The sequence below is a fragment of the Lipophrys pholis genome (genome assembly GCF_963383615.2).
Source record: "Lipophrys pholis genome assembly, chromosome: 14".
Taxonomy (NCBI): Eukaryota; Metazoa; Chordata; class Actinopteri; order Blenniiformes; family Blenniidae; genus Lipophrys; species Lipophrys pholis.
Genome location: NC_137633.1, coordinates 20,048,022 through 20,064,810, shown reverse-complemented (window position 1 = coordinate 20,064,810; position 16,789 = coordinate 20,048,022). Strand labels below are relative to the sequence as shown.

Here is a 16,789-nt window from a genome sequence, read left to right as displayed (position 1 = left end):
GACACATTTATAGATACTGCAAAAATCCCAAATATGTTCAATGATGACAAAGTAGCTCTATAAACCATACCTTTATTTAAATCACTTCTGATTAAAGAGACACATTTCTAGGACAAATGAAAACCCTCATACGCTTAAGTAAAAAGAAAAAAAGAGGGAGCCCATTGCTCAAATATATAAATGTTAAACAAAAGGAAAATAGAGGCATTCTTCTATGTTTGTTTTTATTAAACAAAAGAAAAGTCATCTATTTATTTGGGTTAATCTAAAATTATAAATGGCTCAAAAAGAAAGAAAATAAAAACATAACATTTTGGAAATAAGGTATGTGATGAATTACTGCGGACATTATACTGACATCAATCTGGTTTAATTGACACCAAATGCCATGTTAGTGCAATGAGGACTGATTCTGCGACTGAAAACCAAAGTAAAGGTTTGATTTCTACTCTGGAAACGTGGCGTCTTCCTACATGAATAGTCTGACTTTGCAGACAGTCGCGCCACATGACGTGCCGCCCTGCTGCCGGGGGTGAGACACGGTTTGTGCTGCTCTTCTTCTTCTGTTTGTCGTCTTCTTGCTGAGGAAAGCTCTGAAAGAGAATAGTTGTCGATTTCTTTACACGTCAAAGACTTGAACTGTTCTCGTCAGAGAAGATTTATTTACCCCGTGGATTCACAGCAGTGTTGGAGTCGAGCAGTCGTGGCATCAAAGGGATCGACAGAGACGGCAAAGCCATCATCTTTTACAGAGATGACCCGTCATACACAGTCACAGTACTCAATAGTGGAACATTTATTCACAGAACAATGCACTTACCATATTCCTTCACATACCATGCCTAATAGGACTCCAGTATCTGCCACATCCAACTAAAAAACAATTACAAATTCATCACATTTTGAATTTTACTTGTAATTACGAATACTACCGCAAAAGCACGGCAAGTATATGCCCTACCTTTCACGTCCTTGGGAGGTTCCTTTTCCTTTTGACAGTAGTTGAACGTGAGTTTTAAAAATTTTTTTAAACCAGGCTCAGGGAACGGAAGGCACGGGGGCTCACGGGACAGGAACCTGGGGAACTCGGGGGAACACAGGAACCTAAAGCCTCGTTTCCACAGTGCCCCTTGGTGCCGGTGCTGGTCGGGTGGGGTCGGCTATCTGTAACCAGACCCATATCAGTGCCGCGTTTCTATTACACGGGTTCGGTCTGAAATGTAGGCGGGGTTATGAACGGTTGCATAATCATGCAGGATGTGACGCCATAACGGGAGGACATTTTCAAAAAAGTTACCTGATTGCTGCTGGAGAACTGATTGGAAATGGCTGCTTGCTGGGAGAACAGCGGTTGTCATGGACCAATGAGCAGACGGCAGTGTCGAAGCTCCTCCCCCTCATATCCGGCACATTGTGCCTGGTACCCCAAGAGGAGGGGAAGCGAGAAATGGTTACCAATGGTACCGGTTCTGAGTCAGTGGATAAGGCACAACAACCGGTTCCGACCTGACCCGTACCGGCACCAAGGGGCACTGTGGAAACGAGGCTTAAGGAAACTAGTCATGAGGGCCGGGGGAAGGCCAGCTGGGGAGACATCGGTCCCACACCTCCGGCGACAGGCGAGTCCACCATCAAGTCCTCCGGGGATCTTAACCACCTCCAAGACTGCTGTGGACCCTGTCTGGGCCAGAAACAGTCCTTCTCCCCCTGGAGAAGCAGAGAGGCAGCCGTCGTCATCCTGGGCCCCTCAGCGGAGAGGTGGACCAGCTGGATGGACAGGGGGAACAGGCTGGACTGGAACAGGCCAGGCCTGGAAGAGACGACGGGTCGGCGCTGGGTCCATGTTTGGTCAGTTCAGTCTGTCAGGGAATGCAGGTGGACACAAACGCACACTCGCCAGGTGGTACAAAAATATTATTTATTTTAGAAATAAAAGTTCAGGGAAGACAAATCCCAAAACGGGTCAACACTGGGGAGCCAGGACCGGGACGAGACGGGTGAACTGACCCAGACAACAGAGAACGAGAGGCCTAAATACACAGTGAAAGGGAGGACACACGTGGAACTCATAACGACAGGAGCACACAAGAGGGAGAAGGCCATTGGTTAATTGGAAACATGAGGTGAGACACAGAGACCTGACAACATCGAGTTTCTCAACCAAACCCCTGGTTTGGGGCTGATATGGCGCTCAGAAAACCAGCTCAACGCCAAGATTCTTGCACAAGTTTACGTTCACTTTGAAATGTTGGATTTTGTTGCAAGACACTTGGGCTCAAAACTTCTCTGCCGACTAAACCTGCACAGAAACTCACTTGTATTAGATTGTACTGGCACTTCTCTTGTAAACGTGCCTGGTTGGCCTGGCAGTGTGGACACTGAGTGACCTGGCAGACAAAAAAAGATGTAAAGAAAATTTACACACACATTCACAAGAGATACGTACAAGTTATTTGAATAATTGTTTACACACGGACACATCATATATGTAATGACAGTTTACTTACCCAATGGCAGCTGTCAGCCTCCGTGCCAGGAACGAATTCTTGAAAGATGGCATTTGCTTGTGCGACCGTAGTCATGACCTTTGCCAGGTGTTCCTCTCAGTTTTGGCTTCTACAGGAAACATACCATAAAGAATCACCTGACAAAGACAAAGGTAAGCTGGGATCATGAAGCGACAGTCTGGAGAAGCAACTTACCATTTTGTATCACTGTTCATGTTCGATCAATACCCGCCAATTAGTCCAGGGCAATATGACCTAAAAAATAAAATATCAGATTTTCTCACAATTGTTTTCATTTATGTCATTACTGTATTGGTGAAATATTTTGTTTTTATTGTATAAATTTGAAGTTTCCATATATTGTGGACCATTGTCATTACTCTACATTCTCCTTCTACACTGTTGACATGAATAATGCAGCGATTTGAAACTTTTAAAAGATCCACTGTCTCAATATTCTGGCCGACAGAGAAAAATGCCAGTCTGTGTCAATGAAGCCGGTATTGTTGACATCCAAAAAGAAATGGCCCACAGCCTCATAGAAAAGTCTGGTCAGTATAATGATGTCAGCAATAATTCATCACATCCTACTTGGACATTTTTGGCAAGTTTATCTTCTTCTATATATTTTTGGTTTGTGTATGAATTGACTTCTCAAATAAGAGACCAACAGGATATCTTGACCATCTGCGTGACTTCCCACCAATTCATATCCACCAGATCAGCACACTGACAGCGGTCACAGGTTGATCCAGCTTCAGCGCAGATGTGACTGTCTGCACGCTCTATGTTGACATGTGACATGGGTAATAGCCCCGCCCCCTCAGTGACGCATTAGGACCCTGATGTTAGCTTCTTATCAGAGTACCAAGTAAAATGAGGAAGACCCCAAACAACAGCGTGGGTCAGCTGTGCTCTCGCCTGGGTTTGGACTTTTCCCACTCACTGCACCTCGAGTCCCTGACGACCCCCAAGGGACAACGGAGGAAACAAAAGCCCTGATCCAGTGGCGAACTGACTTCACAGGGAAGAGGAACTCATCCAGATGTGGATGGGAGTGAGTGTTGTTTTTGAATGCTTGAATTATTTCATGCAAATATATTCATCCGTGTATGAATAACGTATTGAAGTGCAATATTGTGTAATTCTTTTTGTTTTTAAGGTCCACATCAGAGAGTTTGTGACGGCGTCTGGGTCTGACGTGACGGCCAAACAGGCCAAGAAAAGAATGAGACAATTTGAAGACCAAATACAAGGTAATCATATATGAAACGGAATAGACAACAGAACAGATGCAGTGGCCCTGAAAAGAAGTGAGCTTCAGCAGGGTGAGCATGTTTACACACTGAAGTTGCATTTACACATTGGCACTATGAGTTGCGAATATCATTTTCAAATTCTCCCAATTCGCCACAGGCCTGACAGATTAATGAGAGAAAGTGACGATGCCCAACGGCACAGAGCAACATTGGTGTCGGTGGATAATGACCCACGATGATTCGCCTTCATTTCGTGCTATTAATTGTACCACATGATAACTGTCTATCTACATATATTTACAATAGTGAGCATGACTACAACAGCTTCCTGTCTAGACGTAGTTATGCTCACTGAGGCATGCAGGTCGCCCTTCAGGAGCAGACAGCTGGGCAGCGAGTCTCGCTCGCATGCGTCTTCCTGCCAGGTCCCTCGGGTCGTCCTCAGCATCACCTGGGTTGTTTCCATCCGCCGTCCCTGGACCATCCTCTGCCTCAATGATGTCACCTGCTGCAGCACAGATGTTGTGGAGGATGCAGCAGGCAGCAACCACCTTGGGTGCAAAATCAAGACGGATTTCCAGAGCTCTCAGGAAAATAGAGCACCAACGGGTTTTCAAAACTCCGAAGGTGCGCTCTATTATATTTCTCCCGTTGGCGTGGTGTGTGTTGTACCGGGCTTCAGCCCGGCCTGTCAATCAAAATTCACATGGAAAACATTTGATATATTGTGATGTAATCATGGTAAGAAGTTGTTGTGTATCCTTTGTGTTAATGTTAGTGATTAATAAGCGAAAAGCTTTCTTACTTTGAACAGGTTGCCAGTAGCGTGTCATTATGGAGGCTGGGCGCTGCAGGCAGGGATACCCTCCATCGGCCAGCAGAAAGTACCCAGCTGGTGGGTACAGAGCATTCTGGTACATGGGGGATCTGGGCAGGACAAGGGCATCACACACAGATCCCGGGTTGCCGATGTACACATCTGAATGTCCCTTTGGCATCACAAATGCGGAGGGGAAAAGTTTTCTGTTGAAGAAACTTTAATTTTTTTTTTGTGGCTCTGCAGAAGGAGGAACCCGGATGTGGAATCCACCAATGGCCCCAGCAGCACGGCAGAATGCCCGATGGCCAACCAGGAGGGCAAAACAAGCGCCGATGTCCTCTATCTCCTCCTGTCTGGGAAAGTGGACCACGTTGTGGATGATGCTCATTAGTTTGTACACAACACTGTGGACGATCTTCCGGACTGTTGTCTGTGGCACAGAAAAGATGTCTGCTGTGACTTGACAGGAGGCGCCACAGGCAAGCCAGTAAATGGTCACCAGCACCTCAAGCTCATGACTCGATCCATGGTTTGTGTCCCCGGGCAGCATTTGTGTGAGCATCAAAATGCTCTCCCTGGAAACCCTGAAGGCTGGTGTCACGTCACCTCCAGAAAAGAAGAGTGGCCAGGATAGGCACAGTGTCATTAAGCTGTGCGTTTCGCTGCAGGGGCCTCTGCTCCTGGTAAATAAAAGAAAGAATTTTAGAAAACTTTAAAAACATGTCATTTTATTAAGTTCATAATGTTTCTCACTTTCTAACTTATTTGTGCTTTTACTTTTGCAAGTATTGTTGTTTTGTTCAATAAAAAGTTTCCTTGAACTTCTGACTTGCTTTGTTAGACACCCGTTTCTGCTCTTACTTTGCTCAACAGTGTCAGCCATGCATGTATTTATGGATTTACTCTAAAGAGAAAGGATTAGTGCTAATGATTTATGTGCTTAACTGTAGGATGTATAGTACACAACATATTAATGATAGAAGACATGAGCAAAAGGTATGTTGAATGCTGGTTATTTAGTTTAAAATACATCAGGGACATTCAGTATTAGATGAAAAAAATAATATTAATTACCATCACTCAAATAATGTATTTACGAGGTCATTTGAGTCTCTCAATGAGGTTGCCTGCAATGATGTTTAAGATCCAGCAGATGTCAGTATTGAATGACTCTATCAATACAGTTTGGGTAATGTGCCCCTTGACCCATACTTGAGGATGAAGGGCTCAAAGCCTGTCAATCAAAATGATGGAGAATAAACCCTCCTGGGACGAAGGCAGTAGCAGGGCACACAATAGTTTGATATTTAAAATATCAAGTTAACATGTAAAAATTGCATCTCCACAGGTCTGCATCCTGAAAACATTAAGAACTCTAGACTGTGTCAAATTGCATCAGGTTTTAATACCGGAGAGCTTGTTTACCAGGAGTTTTAGTATTCAGACAAAAACCTTTTGGACTTCATGACCGAGAGACACTTCCGTCCTCTTAGAATGCCGATGATCAGATCAACATCTTTGTACATCAGTGCACTGATCCACCCCGTCCAAGTGTTTGTATGAAGTGAAAAGAAAACTAGAACTAAAAATGAAAATTACAACTAAAAAGTGTGAAATGTACAATAATACATAGTAAATAATGAGACAACCAAAAGAAACTAGACTTTCATATAGACATAACTCGGTCTCAGGGACAGCTGCCTGACAGTCTGCGCCACTCTGCACAGAGGACAAGCCTGTATTTTTAAAGAGACAGTACCACTGGCTCCTGGACGCTCAAGGTGTCTCCAGTTTCAACTCCTGTCTTGGAAGCCTTCTTTTAAAATTCATTTTTTACATCGTGCAAAACTCTTTACCTTTGTCTCTTCAGCCCTCAGAAGAATATTTCAAAAAATGACAGAACATCCATTGAGGAAAAAAAAATCAGCCTCCCTGGATGGCTTGCTGAATGTTAAGGCTGTTTTATGCTTCCCACATTAGACGGGCGGAATCAACATGAGAGAACATTTGTGCCGTTTTTACTACATGCTGCTCTGGCTCACAAACTGCAGGGGGCAATGCATTGCAAACGCACGTTCTCAGAAGTACTAAAATGGGGTAGAAGTCGTGCTACATGTCAGATATAGCAGGACAGGTTGCAAGGCACGCCAACAACTTTCCCAAACAATTGTCTTTTTAAACCCCATGACGGAAGACTCAGTGACCCAACATTGGACAATGTACAGTGGGCAGCAAAGAAGGAAATAGTAGTTGAAACGCAGTGGGTGAGGAACCTGAGGTCTGCATCCCCACTGCAGGGGGAACCAGAGAGTGACGGGATGTCAGCCAAACACACCATCACAGGGACCAATGAACGATACTCAGTCTATGACAGAGTTCATCAAAGCAACCAGGAATGTCGAGAAGAGAAATTAAGAAGTCTCAACTTCTGTCCCACCCGTAGGACTGAAGTAAATTCAGAAGTTGCTGAGCAGTTTCAATTTTGAACTGTCAAATACTCACTTTGTCAAATGAGTGAGCCACACTTGAAGCAGACTGTACGGGTGACCACTGACCTCCACAATGAGAAGATCAACAACAGTCTTAAGGCTGAAATGGAGGCTCTCTGCAACACCCATTGTCTACTGGCGTGCATGGGATGCTTGGATTTCAGTCTGCTGGGATGATCGGCCTCAGCTGCAGGTTGTTGAGAGCCGATCATCCCAAAAAGGGCGGAGCCGCCCAGTGACGGGTGTGGCAGGCAGAGAACACACACTGACGGAGAGAGCACAAGCCTGAAAGAGGCAGCTGAAGAGTGTGTATTTGGTGATTAAACAATAAAAGTATGGTGTTGGGAAGAATTGTGACACTGCCATCTAGTGGTTTCAGAAGTTAAGACCTTGACAGGGCTTGAATTACACAAATATACATTAAAGCAGTATCCCTTTGAAAAATATGTGCAATTAATTATCAACAGGTTTGAGACATTACTTGAGAACAACACAAATGTATAGCAGACTTTAACTACATATTTTTTTCCTTTTCTTCAGGAAAAGATTATTCTGAAAGACTCACTGGTGCAAAAAAAGCCAGTTTTTAATGGGAAACTTTGACTTCTTCTCGTCTTTTCAACAGACAAAGACCAGCAAATCGAGGCTCTCCGTGAGCTACAAAACTGCAATGACTATGACTCCCCAGCATAACATTTCACTTTTGTTTTTCAAAATCTAAAGGGACTACAAAATGTTCTGCCAAGAAATGATGGATAAGAAAAACTACAAAGTCTTTGGAAGCTTTGAGGAAACTGGGAAAGAAGTTTGATGACCCCAATAATAAAAAAGAGTGACCAAATAAAGCAAAACAGTGTTTTCATACTGTGAGCTTTTACCTTTATATCTCACTAACTGTGCTGTTGAGACTGACGGAACAAACTGGGAGAAAAGTTAAGACACACTCACACAGTAACAATCTCAACTCTAGGTTTTTTGAATCGCAAGGATTCAGTTGCAAAATTCACATAATCCCCCACTGATTTTGACATTCATTCATTGATTCATTCAGCGCTCTGATTGTGGAACAGGCACATTATTTTGTACGAAGTCTGTGGTGGTTAAATCCACTACAGGGGGCTGGAGCTGCCACTTTTTGTGCTTGGTCTTGCTCTAAAACTCCTAAGCAGGCTATGCATGAAACAAAAGAGGAAGACAGCAAAAAAATTCAAATAAATGTGTTCTGCAGGCAAAAATGAAAGAGTAATGAACTAGAAGAGGGGTCTGCAACCTTTCCCATCAAGAGGGATGCTTTTTTCTCTTTCCACCAAATAATATTCCTCTGGACTCACATGTTTGATCAATAAAAAGAAAAAAAAAACAGAAATTATAAAGGTATTCATGTAGTTTTACTAAACGTGCATTCATGATGTTTCATGACTATGATTTTAAATTAAATTAGCTTTAAGCTTTTGTAGCAGTTAACATTTCTCTATTTTAACCAATTCAGCTAGTTTGATTATTTTAGCCATTTTTACTTCTGAACATTTTTTCTCTTTGAAGTCATGTTCGCTACTTTTGCTCCATTCTTTACAGTTTCAAACATTTTGCCTTCTTTTTTTTATTTATTTTTGCCAATCTGGGTTTCTATTAGCTGAACCTTCCTGTAATACTTTCCCCCCTCGTTTTTAGCCATTTTAGCAATTTGTAGACTATTTTTTAAAATAACTACTTTAACCATTTTATCCAGAAGAATCTTTTTGAAAATAAGTCAGGTATGCAAATACAATTTTAAAGAAGATAATAGGATGAAAATTGTTCTACATATACTTCTCAGAAAGCTTCAGAGAGCCAAAACAGAGGAAGTAAAAAAAGCCACGTGTGTCTCGAGCTGCAGGTTGCAGACCTCTGGAGTAGAATTAGCCAGTTAGGCTAACGAGCGGCTAACATTCAAAAGTTAAATAACCCCGCTTTACAAAAAACACCTAACATTTTCCTGAACAGGAACTCACCAAGAAAGAAAAGGATCCATGGTTGAAAATACATGTGTAACTAAACTAAACTGCTGAAATTAAGTTGCTCACCTTGAACTGCTTTAACTTCCTCAGCGCCGCACGTGCTGTGACGTCATCACGGTGTTTCAGAAAAGTATTTAGAAAATACAAAAACACAGCACTGAAGCATTTTGATACAAAATAGATATAAAGGCATCTCAATAAAATACAAATTCCGACTTTCACAACCGCTTGGCTTGTTGACTTTTTTTCTACGTACGGTTTTTACGTTCTTTTACGTCCATTTGTACGGTAGCCTATGGATACAGATTAACACGCCTAAAATACGTATTTTAAATCATGTATTGGAAATACTCCCCATCCTTCGTAGGTACCATCAATTGTTTTTTGGCAACTCCAGCAAACTACTGTGCAAAAACACTCAAATAAAACTATGAAAAGAGACTGTTGTTTTAGTAAGGAAAGAAAGTAATCTTATCTTTTTAAGTACTGTAGTTTAGATTTTATGTAAATTAGATTAATGAAAAAAAAATAATGTAAAGTAATGTGAAGTATGTAAAAACATTGAAGGATTCAGTTCAGTGGAGGAACCCTTGCAACGAACGCGCGCGCACGCGCTCGAAGTGCACATGAATGGACTGGCGTCAGAAAAATGATTGGCAGCCTGCTGTGTTACGTGTGCTACCCTCTTTCCCGGTTCCTGACCGCCCGGTTTGCAGGTAAATCTCTTTGCTAGTGTTGAGAAGTGTGTCAATGGAGTGTGTGTGTGAATTTAGTTGAAGCTTGAATTGTGTGCACATTCCTCCTGAGCTGCAGCAGCTAGCCGGTGTTTCGGTTCAGCTGGTTTCCCTGTTAACTGGTGACTGGCTTCCTCTAGCGCCTCTTGTTGCTGCCAAAAACGGGAGATGTTAAGAAAAAAACTGACAGAAATCTGCATTGTGTCCTGATGAACTCCGTGTAACCGCATTCACAATAAAGTTTCGAAGTGCCGTACCTATTTAACATCTGCTGTTAGCAACAGCCGCGACGGACAATAAAGGAAGTCGGTCACTAGTTAACAGAGAAACCAGTTAATCCGAAACACCGACAGCTAAACGGTCAGTTCAGCTGTCGCTGACTCGGGCAGGTTTATATATATTGTAATTCGCAATGCTAATTTCACTTGTGCGATTGTCATGTTTGTTTCTCCTACTTCACAACCTCAGCATGACTCTAGTATTGTAAAATGTCACTTTTTTTGCGTACGCGTGTGCCAACTTGCACCTGTTTTGAGCATCATACGCAGTCTGACGACGTCATGACGTCACTGCGCGCGTGTGTGCGTCTGTTGGCTTGTTCTTCGAGACGTGTGGGGACCAATAACTAATTGCATACTAACAAGTTGCGTAAAATTATGAGTTCCCATGATTGATGATTGAAATCATGAATTTTTCAGTTAAAAGCCTATGTTATTGTCAGACTATATATGCAACAAGTAGTAGTTATAGCTGAGTTTAATATTGGGTCAAATCACGTGTATTGTCTCCATAAGCCATAGTAAAACCTAGTGTTGTAGTAAATACCACCTAACACAACACCAAGACTTTAAGGGCCGAGACCGGGATCTTGAAACTGTGGTCTTTTGAAATCACAACTGCCTTCAAGTACTACATTACTAATTACTATTTCATATACTGTAGTTCTAGTTTATTTACCCCGACTTATGTTGAGAAAAAGGAATATAACACTTTATTTCTGTCTGCTCATGCAGTAGGTAATACTTTGAATATTGTAGTGGATTTACTCTGCTAATAACTGAAAATTAGTAGTCGATTTCTTTAATAGTCACAGCTAAGCTTGGAATACTTTCTACTGACACACTGATGCAGGTATTGTACTAGTCACTGCTAAAATATTATGGGAAATTGATATGAGAGACACTCATCTTGTGTGCTTTTTTGTGATCAGTGTTGCGTTTGTCCATAAATTGAAACCTCTGGTGCCTCGTGGGGCCCATTACCCATTGTGTAGTGCATATAGGGAGTGGCATGCTTTTTATGTGGATATACCATACAGATATATATGATTTTGATCGATTTGTAAAGCACTGTCAGATGCATTTTACCGCCTAAAAAGTCCATTACTATGAGTTGATCACTGGGTGGATGTCTTCATTCATTACTCTTGTCTTGCAGTAGTCTCAAAGAAGCTCTCACCTCCTGCAGAGGTTAATGGCTCCGCAGTGTGGGATGGTGCTGCTGTTACACCCGGGACCTTCACCCAGTCTCAGATGGCCTTGCTGGACCGGCGCGTCAGCCCAACCAGAGGTTCTGAGGGAGAAACCGAAAAACCAAATCAAGAAAAACAAGACAGTACGAGGCCTGGCATGGACGAAAAGCCACCGGTCACTTCCTTGAATGAAGATGCAGATATTGTGTCGGGACCAATGAGTGAAGATGAAACAGGAAAGCCTCCCGAACACCGGGATGAGGAAATAAATATCTTCCACGAAGTGCTGAAAGTCACAGAGGGTGGAAATATGTCTTCGCTTGAGGTCCTTAGTCCAGAAGAAGCACTTCAGACACAGTTTACGGACATGAAATCAGAAGACACCATGCAAGCAACTACCAGTCCAGTGCAGAAAGAAAGCCAAACCTCCGGGGAGGCTGTAACTCCCACTGAAAACTCTTCAACTGAAATCCAGATTCCAGTCATGAAAACGTCGCAGACTGCAGCTGAAGCTGAGTGCTGGGATGAGTACGTGTTCCCCGACACTGTAGAGGCCAATAATAACGTAAACTACCTGAAGATAGTATTGTCCTCGACTGAGCGCAACGCCGAGAGCAGCGGTGCAGCACAGACTGGCTGCAGCTTCCCTGCAGCGCCGGGTCAGGCAGAGGAGGCGCTGTGCCCTCTGTGGGAGTTTCCTGCTGCGAGCTATCAGCCGTCGTTAGAGACAGCAGCACCCGTGGAAGGTGAGAAGACAATTGATCAGAGGTGTAAAACTACACCCTCCGATCCCAACAACAAATAGCAGCAATGTTGGGAGACCAATGAGATTTTGCTCCCGTCTGGTTTATGAAATCCACATTAAGTGGTGGGATTGTGACAGCATGCATGCTATTGGCTGCAGGAAGCCTTGTTCATTTTACATTATTTTAAAAGTGCACTAAATGTGTACATTTTACGGTTTACTGGTATGAATTTTCCGGCAGAATTTAAAGAAAACCTTGTAGTTTTCAGGAAGTAGGGGTTACTATGCTTTTATTTGACTTGTATTGGCCAGTCAAGATGTAAGAAGACTGTGGTCAGAAAAATCACTTTTTTTATCAAGTAGGGATCTCAACAGCTGTTTTACTACAGTTTGAAAGCCACTGCAATTGATAATAAATTAAATTTCTCTGCAGTGACATTAGTCTGTTTTCATACATGTTTGTTTCCCTGCAGTAATCTGGAGAGAGTGGGAGAATCTAGAGGAGGACGCTGCTGCAGCAGAACCCACCCGGATGCCAGTCCCATTCAAAAATGCCTCGGTGGACTTCACCGTCATGTCCTATAACGTCCTCGCTCAGGACCTCTTGGAAGTCCACCACGATCTGTACACACACTGCCCCCTGGAGGTGCTGGACTGGAGCCACCGCTTCAGCCTGCTCCTCGAGGAAATCCAAAAATGGTTACCAGATGTGGGTCGGTGTGCATTTTTTTAATTTGTCTGAAGTCCATGTGATATCCAACGTTGTGTGTGTTCTCTTTGGTGTAGATTTTGTGCCTTCAGGAAGTTCAGGAGAACCACTACAGTGAGCAGCTGCAGCCTGTGCTTTATGATATGGGTGCGTTACCTGAGGAATAACAGCGTTGCCGTCCTGTTGGGAGATTTTCGCTCATCTGTTCATGTCTTTGGTCCAGGCTACACGTGTGTGTTCAAGCGACGCACGGGCTACAAGTCTGACGGCTGTGCCACTTGTTACCGCAGCAGTCGCTTCGTTGGTGCATCCGTCACTCAGCTGGAGTTTTTCCGGCCTGAGACGGGACTCTTGGACCGCCACAACGTGGGCATCGTCCTGCTCCTTCGGCCGCTGGTCGTCCAGGGGTCCGGACTAACAAAGAGCGGCCCCCCACTCTGCGTGGCCAACACCCACCTGGTGTTCAACCCCCGGAGAGGCGACGTGAAGCTGGCCCAGCTGGCGATCATGTTGGCTGAAATTGACCATGTGAACAAGTCCTGTAAGGCTAATGGGGAACACTGTAACGTCCTCCTCTGTGGGGACTTTAACTCCATCCCACACATGCCTCTGTACCAGCTGATCACCACCGGCTTGCTCTTCTACAAGGGTCTCCCCTCGTGGATGGTGAGAGACAAACACTGCTACGTGTTCATCAATCAATACTTTAGGTTTCTCCTCTAATCCTGACCTTTTTTCTTTCTTTCTTTTCACCACTTCCTGCAGGTGTCTGGTCAGGAGGACCTGTCACATCGGCTCCATTGTCACAGACTGGCTGTTCCTCTGTGGCCCAGCTCTCTGGGAATCAGCAGCCGCTGCCAGTACTTTCCTGTAGAGACGGAACTGGAGAGCCCTGAGCAGAAATCAGGTTGGTTTCACATTGATTATCTCTTATTGTAGTCGTCATTTTCCGCTTCAGGCACAAATAAATGCACCTTTATATCTTGATTCCAAAGCAAACCCTGTTTTCTTTAGTTGCCTGTTTAAAACCACTTTGGTTGTTGTTTTTCTTTAGTCATGAACTTTTCTAAGGGTTTCTAATGAGCGTCAGTTTTTTTAAATTCATCTCTTTGTACAGTATATCATGACTTATTATTAAACTATCATAATCAGACGCATTTTCAAGTGAATAGTTTTGTTTCTCATTTCCCTGCACAAAGATTTGCAAATAAACAAATGATTTGCAAACTTAACCCTCCACTGATCTGTACGGCGACCCTTCACAACATATGAGTTTAATGTGAAGTTATTGGTAACCTCTTCCAATTAATATGGATAAAGTGAGAAAGTATTTTTCATGAGTGCATTTGCGTGTAACACTGGAATCTTTCTGCAGAACATGTTAGTTTGTAATCTCATAAAAAGCCAAAGAAAAATCACTTCTTAAATTCTTTGGAAATGAAAGGAGAAAATATCATCTTTTTTTTTTTTAACATGTTTTCCATTCTTTTTAAAGTTAACTCCTTTTTTTTTTTTAAAAAAAACATTTGTACTTGTATGTAGTTGATGTATGCATTTCATGAGATTTCCCAATGAGGAACAAACACATCTTATGACACAAACCAGAAAAAAGGAGCTGTTTTCATATTGTCAGACAAACTAAAAGTAAAAGTAAGAAGGAAATGGCAACTTTGTTCTTCGTGAAGAAATAAGATTATTTGTAAAACAAACTCGGAACAATACACTTCGCAATGAGCTGAAACAAAAGCTACTGAATTTAGAGACCAAATGTTCCAATGGCTTCATTTCACGTTGTCAGTTCTCACCAATGTACTTTCTCTCTTCCGCCTCTCGTCCAGGGGAACTTCAGTACGACCACGACTTCATGCTGAGTCTGCGCTTTTGTCCCGCCGCTTGTGTTCGTCCTGGAGGCCTCCAGTTGATTCCAGGAGTGACTGACGGCACGCCAGGTGGCACCAGCGGACAATTCAGAAGCATGCAGTCGTTCTCCCTTTGACAAAAACTGACTAATCTCTGTCTGAAATGTCACTGTGCACAGATCCTTCAAGTGGAAACCCGTCTGATGAAGGAAGGTCAGTTTATCGTATCTAAAATATTTTGCTTGGATGACAAACCCAAGGAGCAAAACGTCCCATGAAATTATTAAAATGACTTGTTAACAGGAGATCTTTAATCTTTCTTGATCATTCTGAAGTTTGGCACATGTCATATATTTAATTTTATACAACAGACATCGGAAACTTAAGTAGATTGATGGTCATTTTAAGTGCATTTAAACAAGGAATAAATAGAAATGGTTGTAATTTACTGTATTATTGAGTTTATTTAAAAGTAAAAATATCAAACATGTTGATGCACGTTGATTAGAATTAGAGATGTACAAATAGGAATTTACATTAAGTTGGTTGCAGTGTTTTCTACTAAAGTCGTTCAAAGGTCACAGTGTGGCTCGCTGATACATTCTTTAGGCCTTCACGGTGCAAACTTGTCTGTTTGTGTTGTAGAAAAGACATAGCGAAGACAGATATCGGTCCTTCATCTTCTGTCCTCAGGTTCGGACCCACCATCAGTCACCGGTTGGACCTGGAGTCGGTCTATAAATTCAGTCCAGGCCGGAGCAGCCCAGACGTCAGCACCCTGCACTCTGAATCCGGCGCCGTGGTCGACTACATCTTCTACTCCCCGCAGCGTGCCAAAGGTAAAAGAGTCTAACATGAAGCGGCAGCAGAGCAGCTCCAAATGAATTCCTTGCTGCTGTGAATAAGTTGTGCGGTTCTGTTTCTTTTGACAGATGGTGGAGGCCTGAAGCTCACCGGTTTCCTCCCGCTGCTGTCTGAGGACGTCTTGTGGTCGATGAACGGCATTCCCAATCACGTTTTCCCCTCCGACCACCTCAGCCTCATGGCCAAATTCCAGCTGGATGTGAATACAGTATAACAAAGAGGATAAACATCCAGCTTTTGAATGTTCTTATGTTATCTTTGTTCTGGAAACATTGCTTCGGAATTTCTGGAAGGAAGAAAAGTGAATATTTTTGTTGAAAGTGGTTGGAGAAAAAACTTTTCACTCCGCTGTGATAGTTCATTTAAAACAAAAGAAGCGGCGATTACTGTATTTTAATTGGTGTGATAGTACACCAATGTGTTTCTTTTGCTGGTTTCTGTTTTGTATTTTTTACAAACCTGAATTCTGTTTTAAATTTGAAATATTTTTCAAAAATATTGAATAAATATTTTTCCTCAAGCATGTGACTCACTTTGATTCATGAACTCTGTAATATCAATCTGTATTGTTTCCCACTGGTTGGATGAAGGCGCTGATGCCAGATGACAAATGAAACCAGATTAAACCCTGGATCGGTTGAGAGTTTCCAGTTAACTTTGAAGTGCATGATTTTGATTGAAGAAGCGTACTTTACACTGAAAGGCCACCAAGTCCAAATTCCAACCGGAGATATTCCCACTCTGAGTGGAAAGTACTAAGTACTATACCACTGTGCAGCGCAAGTATTTGAGGAAATCTTAAATTAATCTAACCAGTCTGCAAAAAAGTGACGCACTCTTGTAATACTACTTTATACCACACAATGCTGCGGTGACTATTACTCAGAATATGGATTAAAACTGACTCACTACTGCCACCGGGTGCACAAAAGTGGCATTAATGATACTGTACTTTTAACCCAGAGGTGTCAAACACAAAATCGGCCCACAAGAAGCTCCAATCTGGCCAAGCCATTTATAACAAACAGCTATAGGAGAAGTTTCTTTGGACCTTTCACTGTATTATGCACCAGAAGGTTTAATTAAAAGTTGCTTCATGTTGAGATTGGAGTCATTTCCGGTGGTGATTGTTCAGTTTGGCGACAATGTAGACATTTTAATCCCATACACTCTGCGCCACAATACTTTAACATTTAAATTTAAATTTAAAGGTTATTATGGCACTATTTTACTGGTCAAGATGAAACTGGGCTGTATGTTGCCCTTACAAAAGTGAGTGTCACTAAAATGTGTTGTTTTAACTCACGGCACAAATCCTACATGTGCTCACAAATT

The 16,789-nt window shown here is 42.6% G+C and overlaps 1 protein-coding gene and 1 long non-coding RNA gene across 2 annotated transcripts; one reads left to right on the top strand and one right to left on the bottom strand.

Annotated features, from left to right (window-relative positions):
* Nucleotides 1-56: 56 nt before the first annotated feature.
* Nucleotides 57-1,215, bottom strand: LOC308119972. Its single transcript, XR_013936006.1, has 4 exons — nucleotides 962-1,215; nucleotides 821-873; nucleotides 668-743; nucleotides 57-593 (listed from the first exon to the last, which is right to left on the bottom strand). It is a non-coding gene; the product is annotated as an uncharacterized lncRNA (long non-coding RNA).
* An 8,480-nt stretch (nucleotides 1,216-9,695) lies between these two features.
* Nucleotides 9,696-15,972, top strand: angel1 (angel homolog 1). Its single transcript, XM_080480440.1, has 10 exons — nucleotides 9,696-9,788; nucleotides 11,244-12,023; nucleotides 12,496-12,731; nucleotides 12,809-12,878; nucleotides 12,955-13,397; nucleotides 13,497-13,638; nucleotides 14,570-14,680; nucleotides 14,770-14,803; nucleotides 15,284-15,429; nucleotides 15,523-15,972. Exons 1-10 carry the CDS (start codon nucleotides 9,722-9,724, stop codon nucleotides 15,666-15,668), a joined length of 2,175 nt encoding a protein of 724 aa, XP_080336566.1. The 5' UTR covers nucleotides 9,696-9,721; the 3' UTR covers nucleotides 15,669-15,972.
* Nucleotides 15,973-16,789: the final 817 nt, after the last annotated feature.

Excerpts from the sequence above, each read along its gene's own strand:
- angel1 (XM_080480440.1), top strand. The coding sequence starts at position 9,722 with ATGATTGGCAGCCTGCTGTGTTACGTGTGCTACCCTCTTTCCCGGTTC. Across the intron at positions 12,879-12,954 it reads GCCTGTGCTTTATGATATGG|GCTACACGTGTGTGTTCAAG; the intron begins GTGCGTTACCTG and ends TCTTTGGTCCAG. Across the intron at positions 14,681-14,769 it reads AGTGACTGACGGCACGCCAG|ATCCTTCAAGTGGAAACCCG; the intron begins GTGGCACCAGCG and ends CACTGTGCACAG.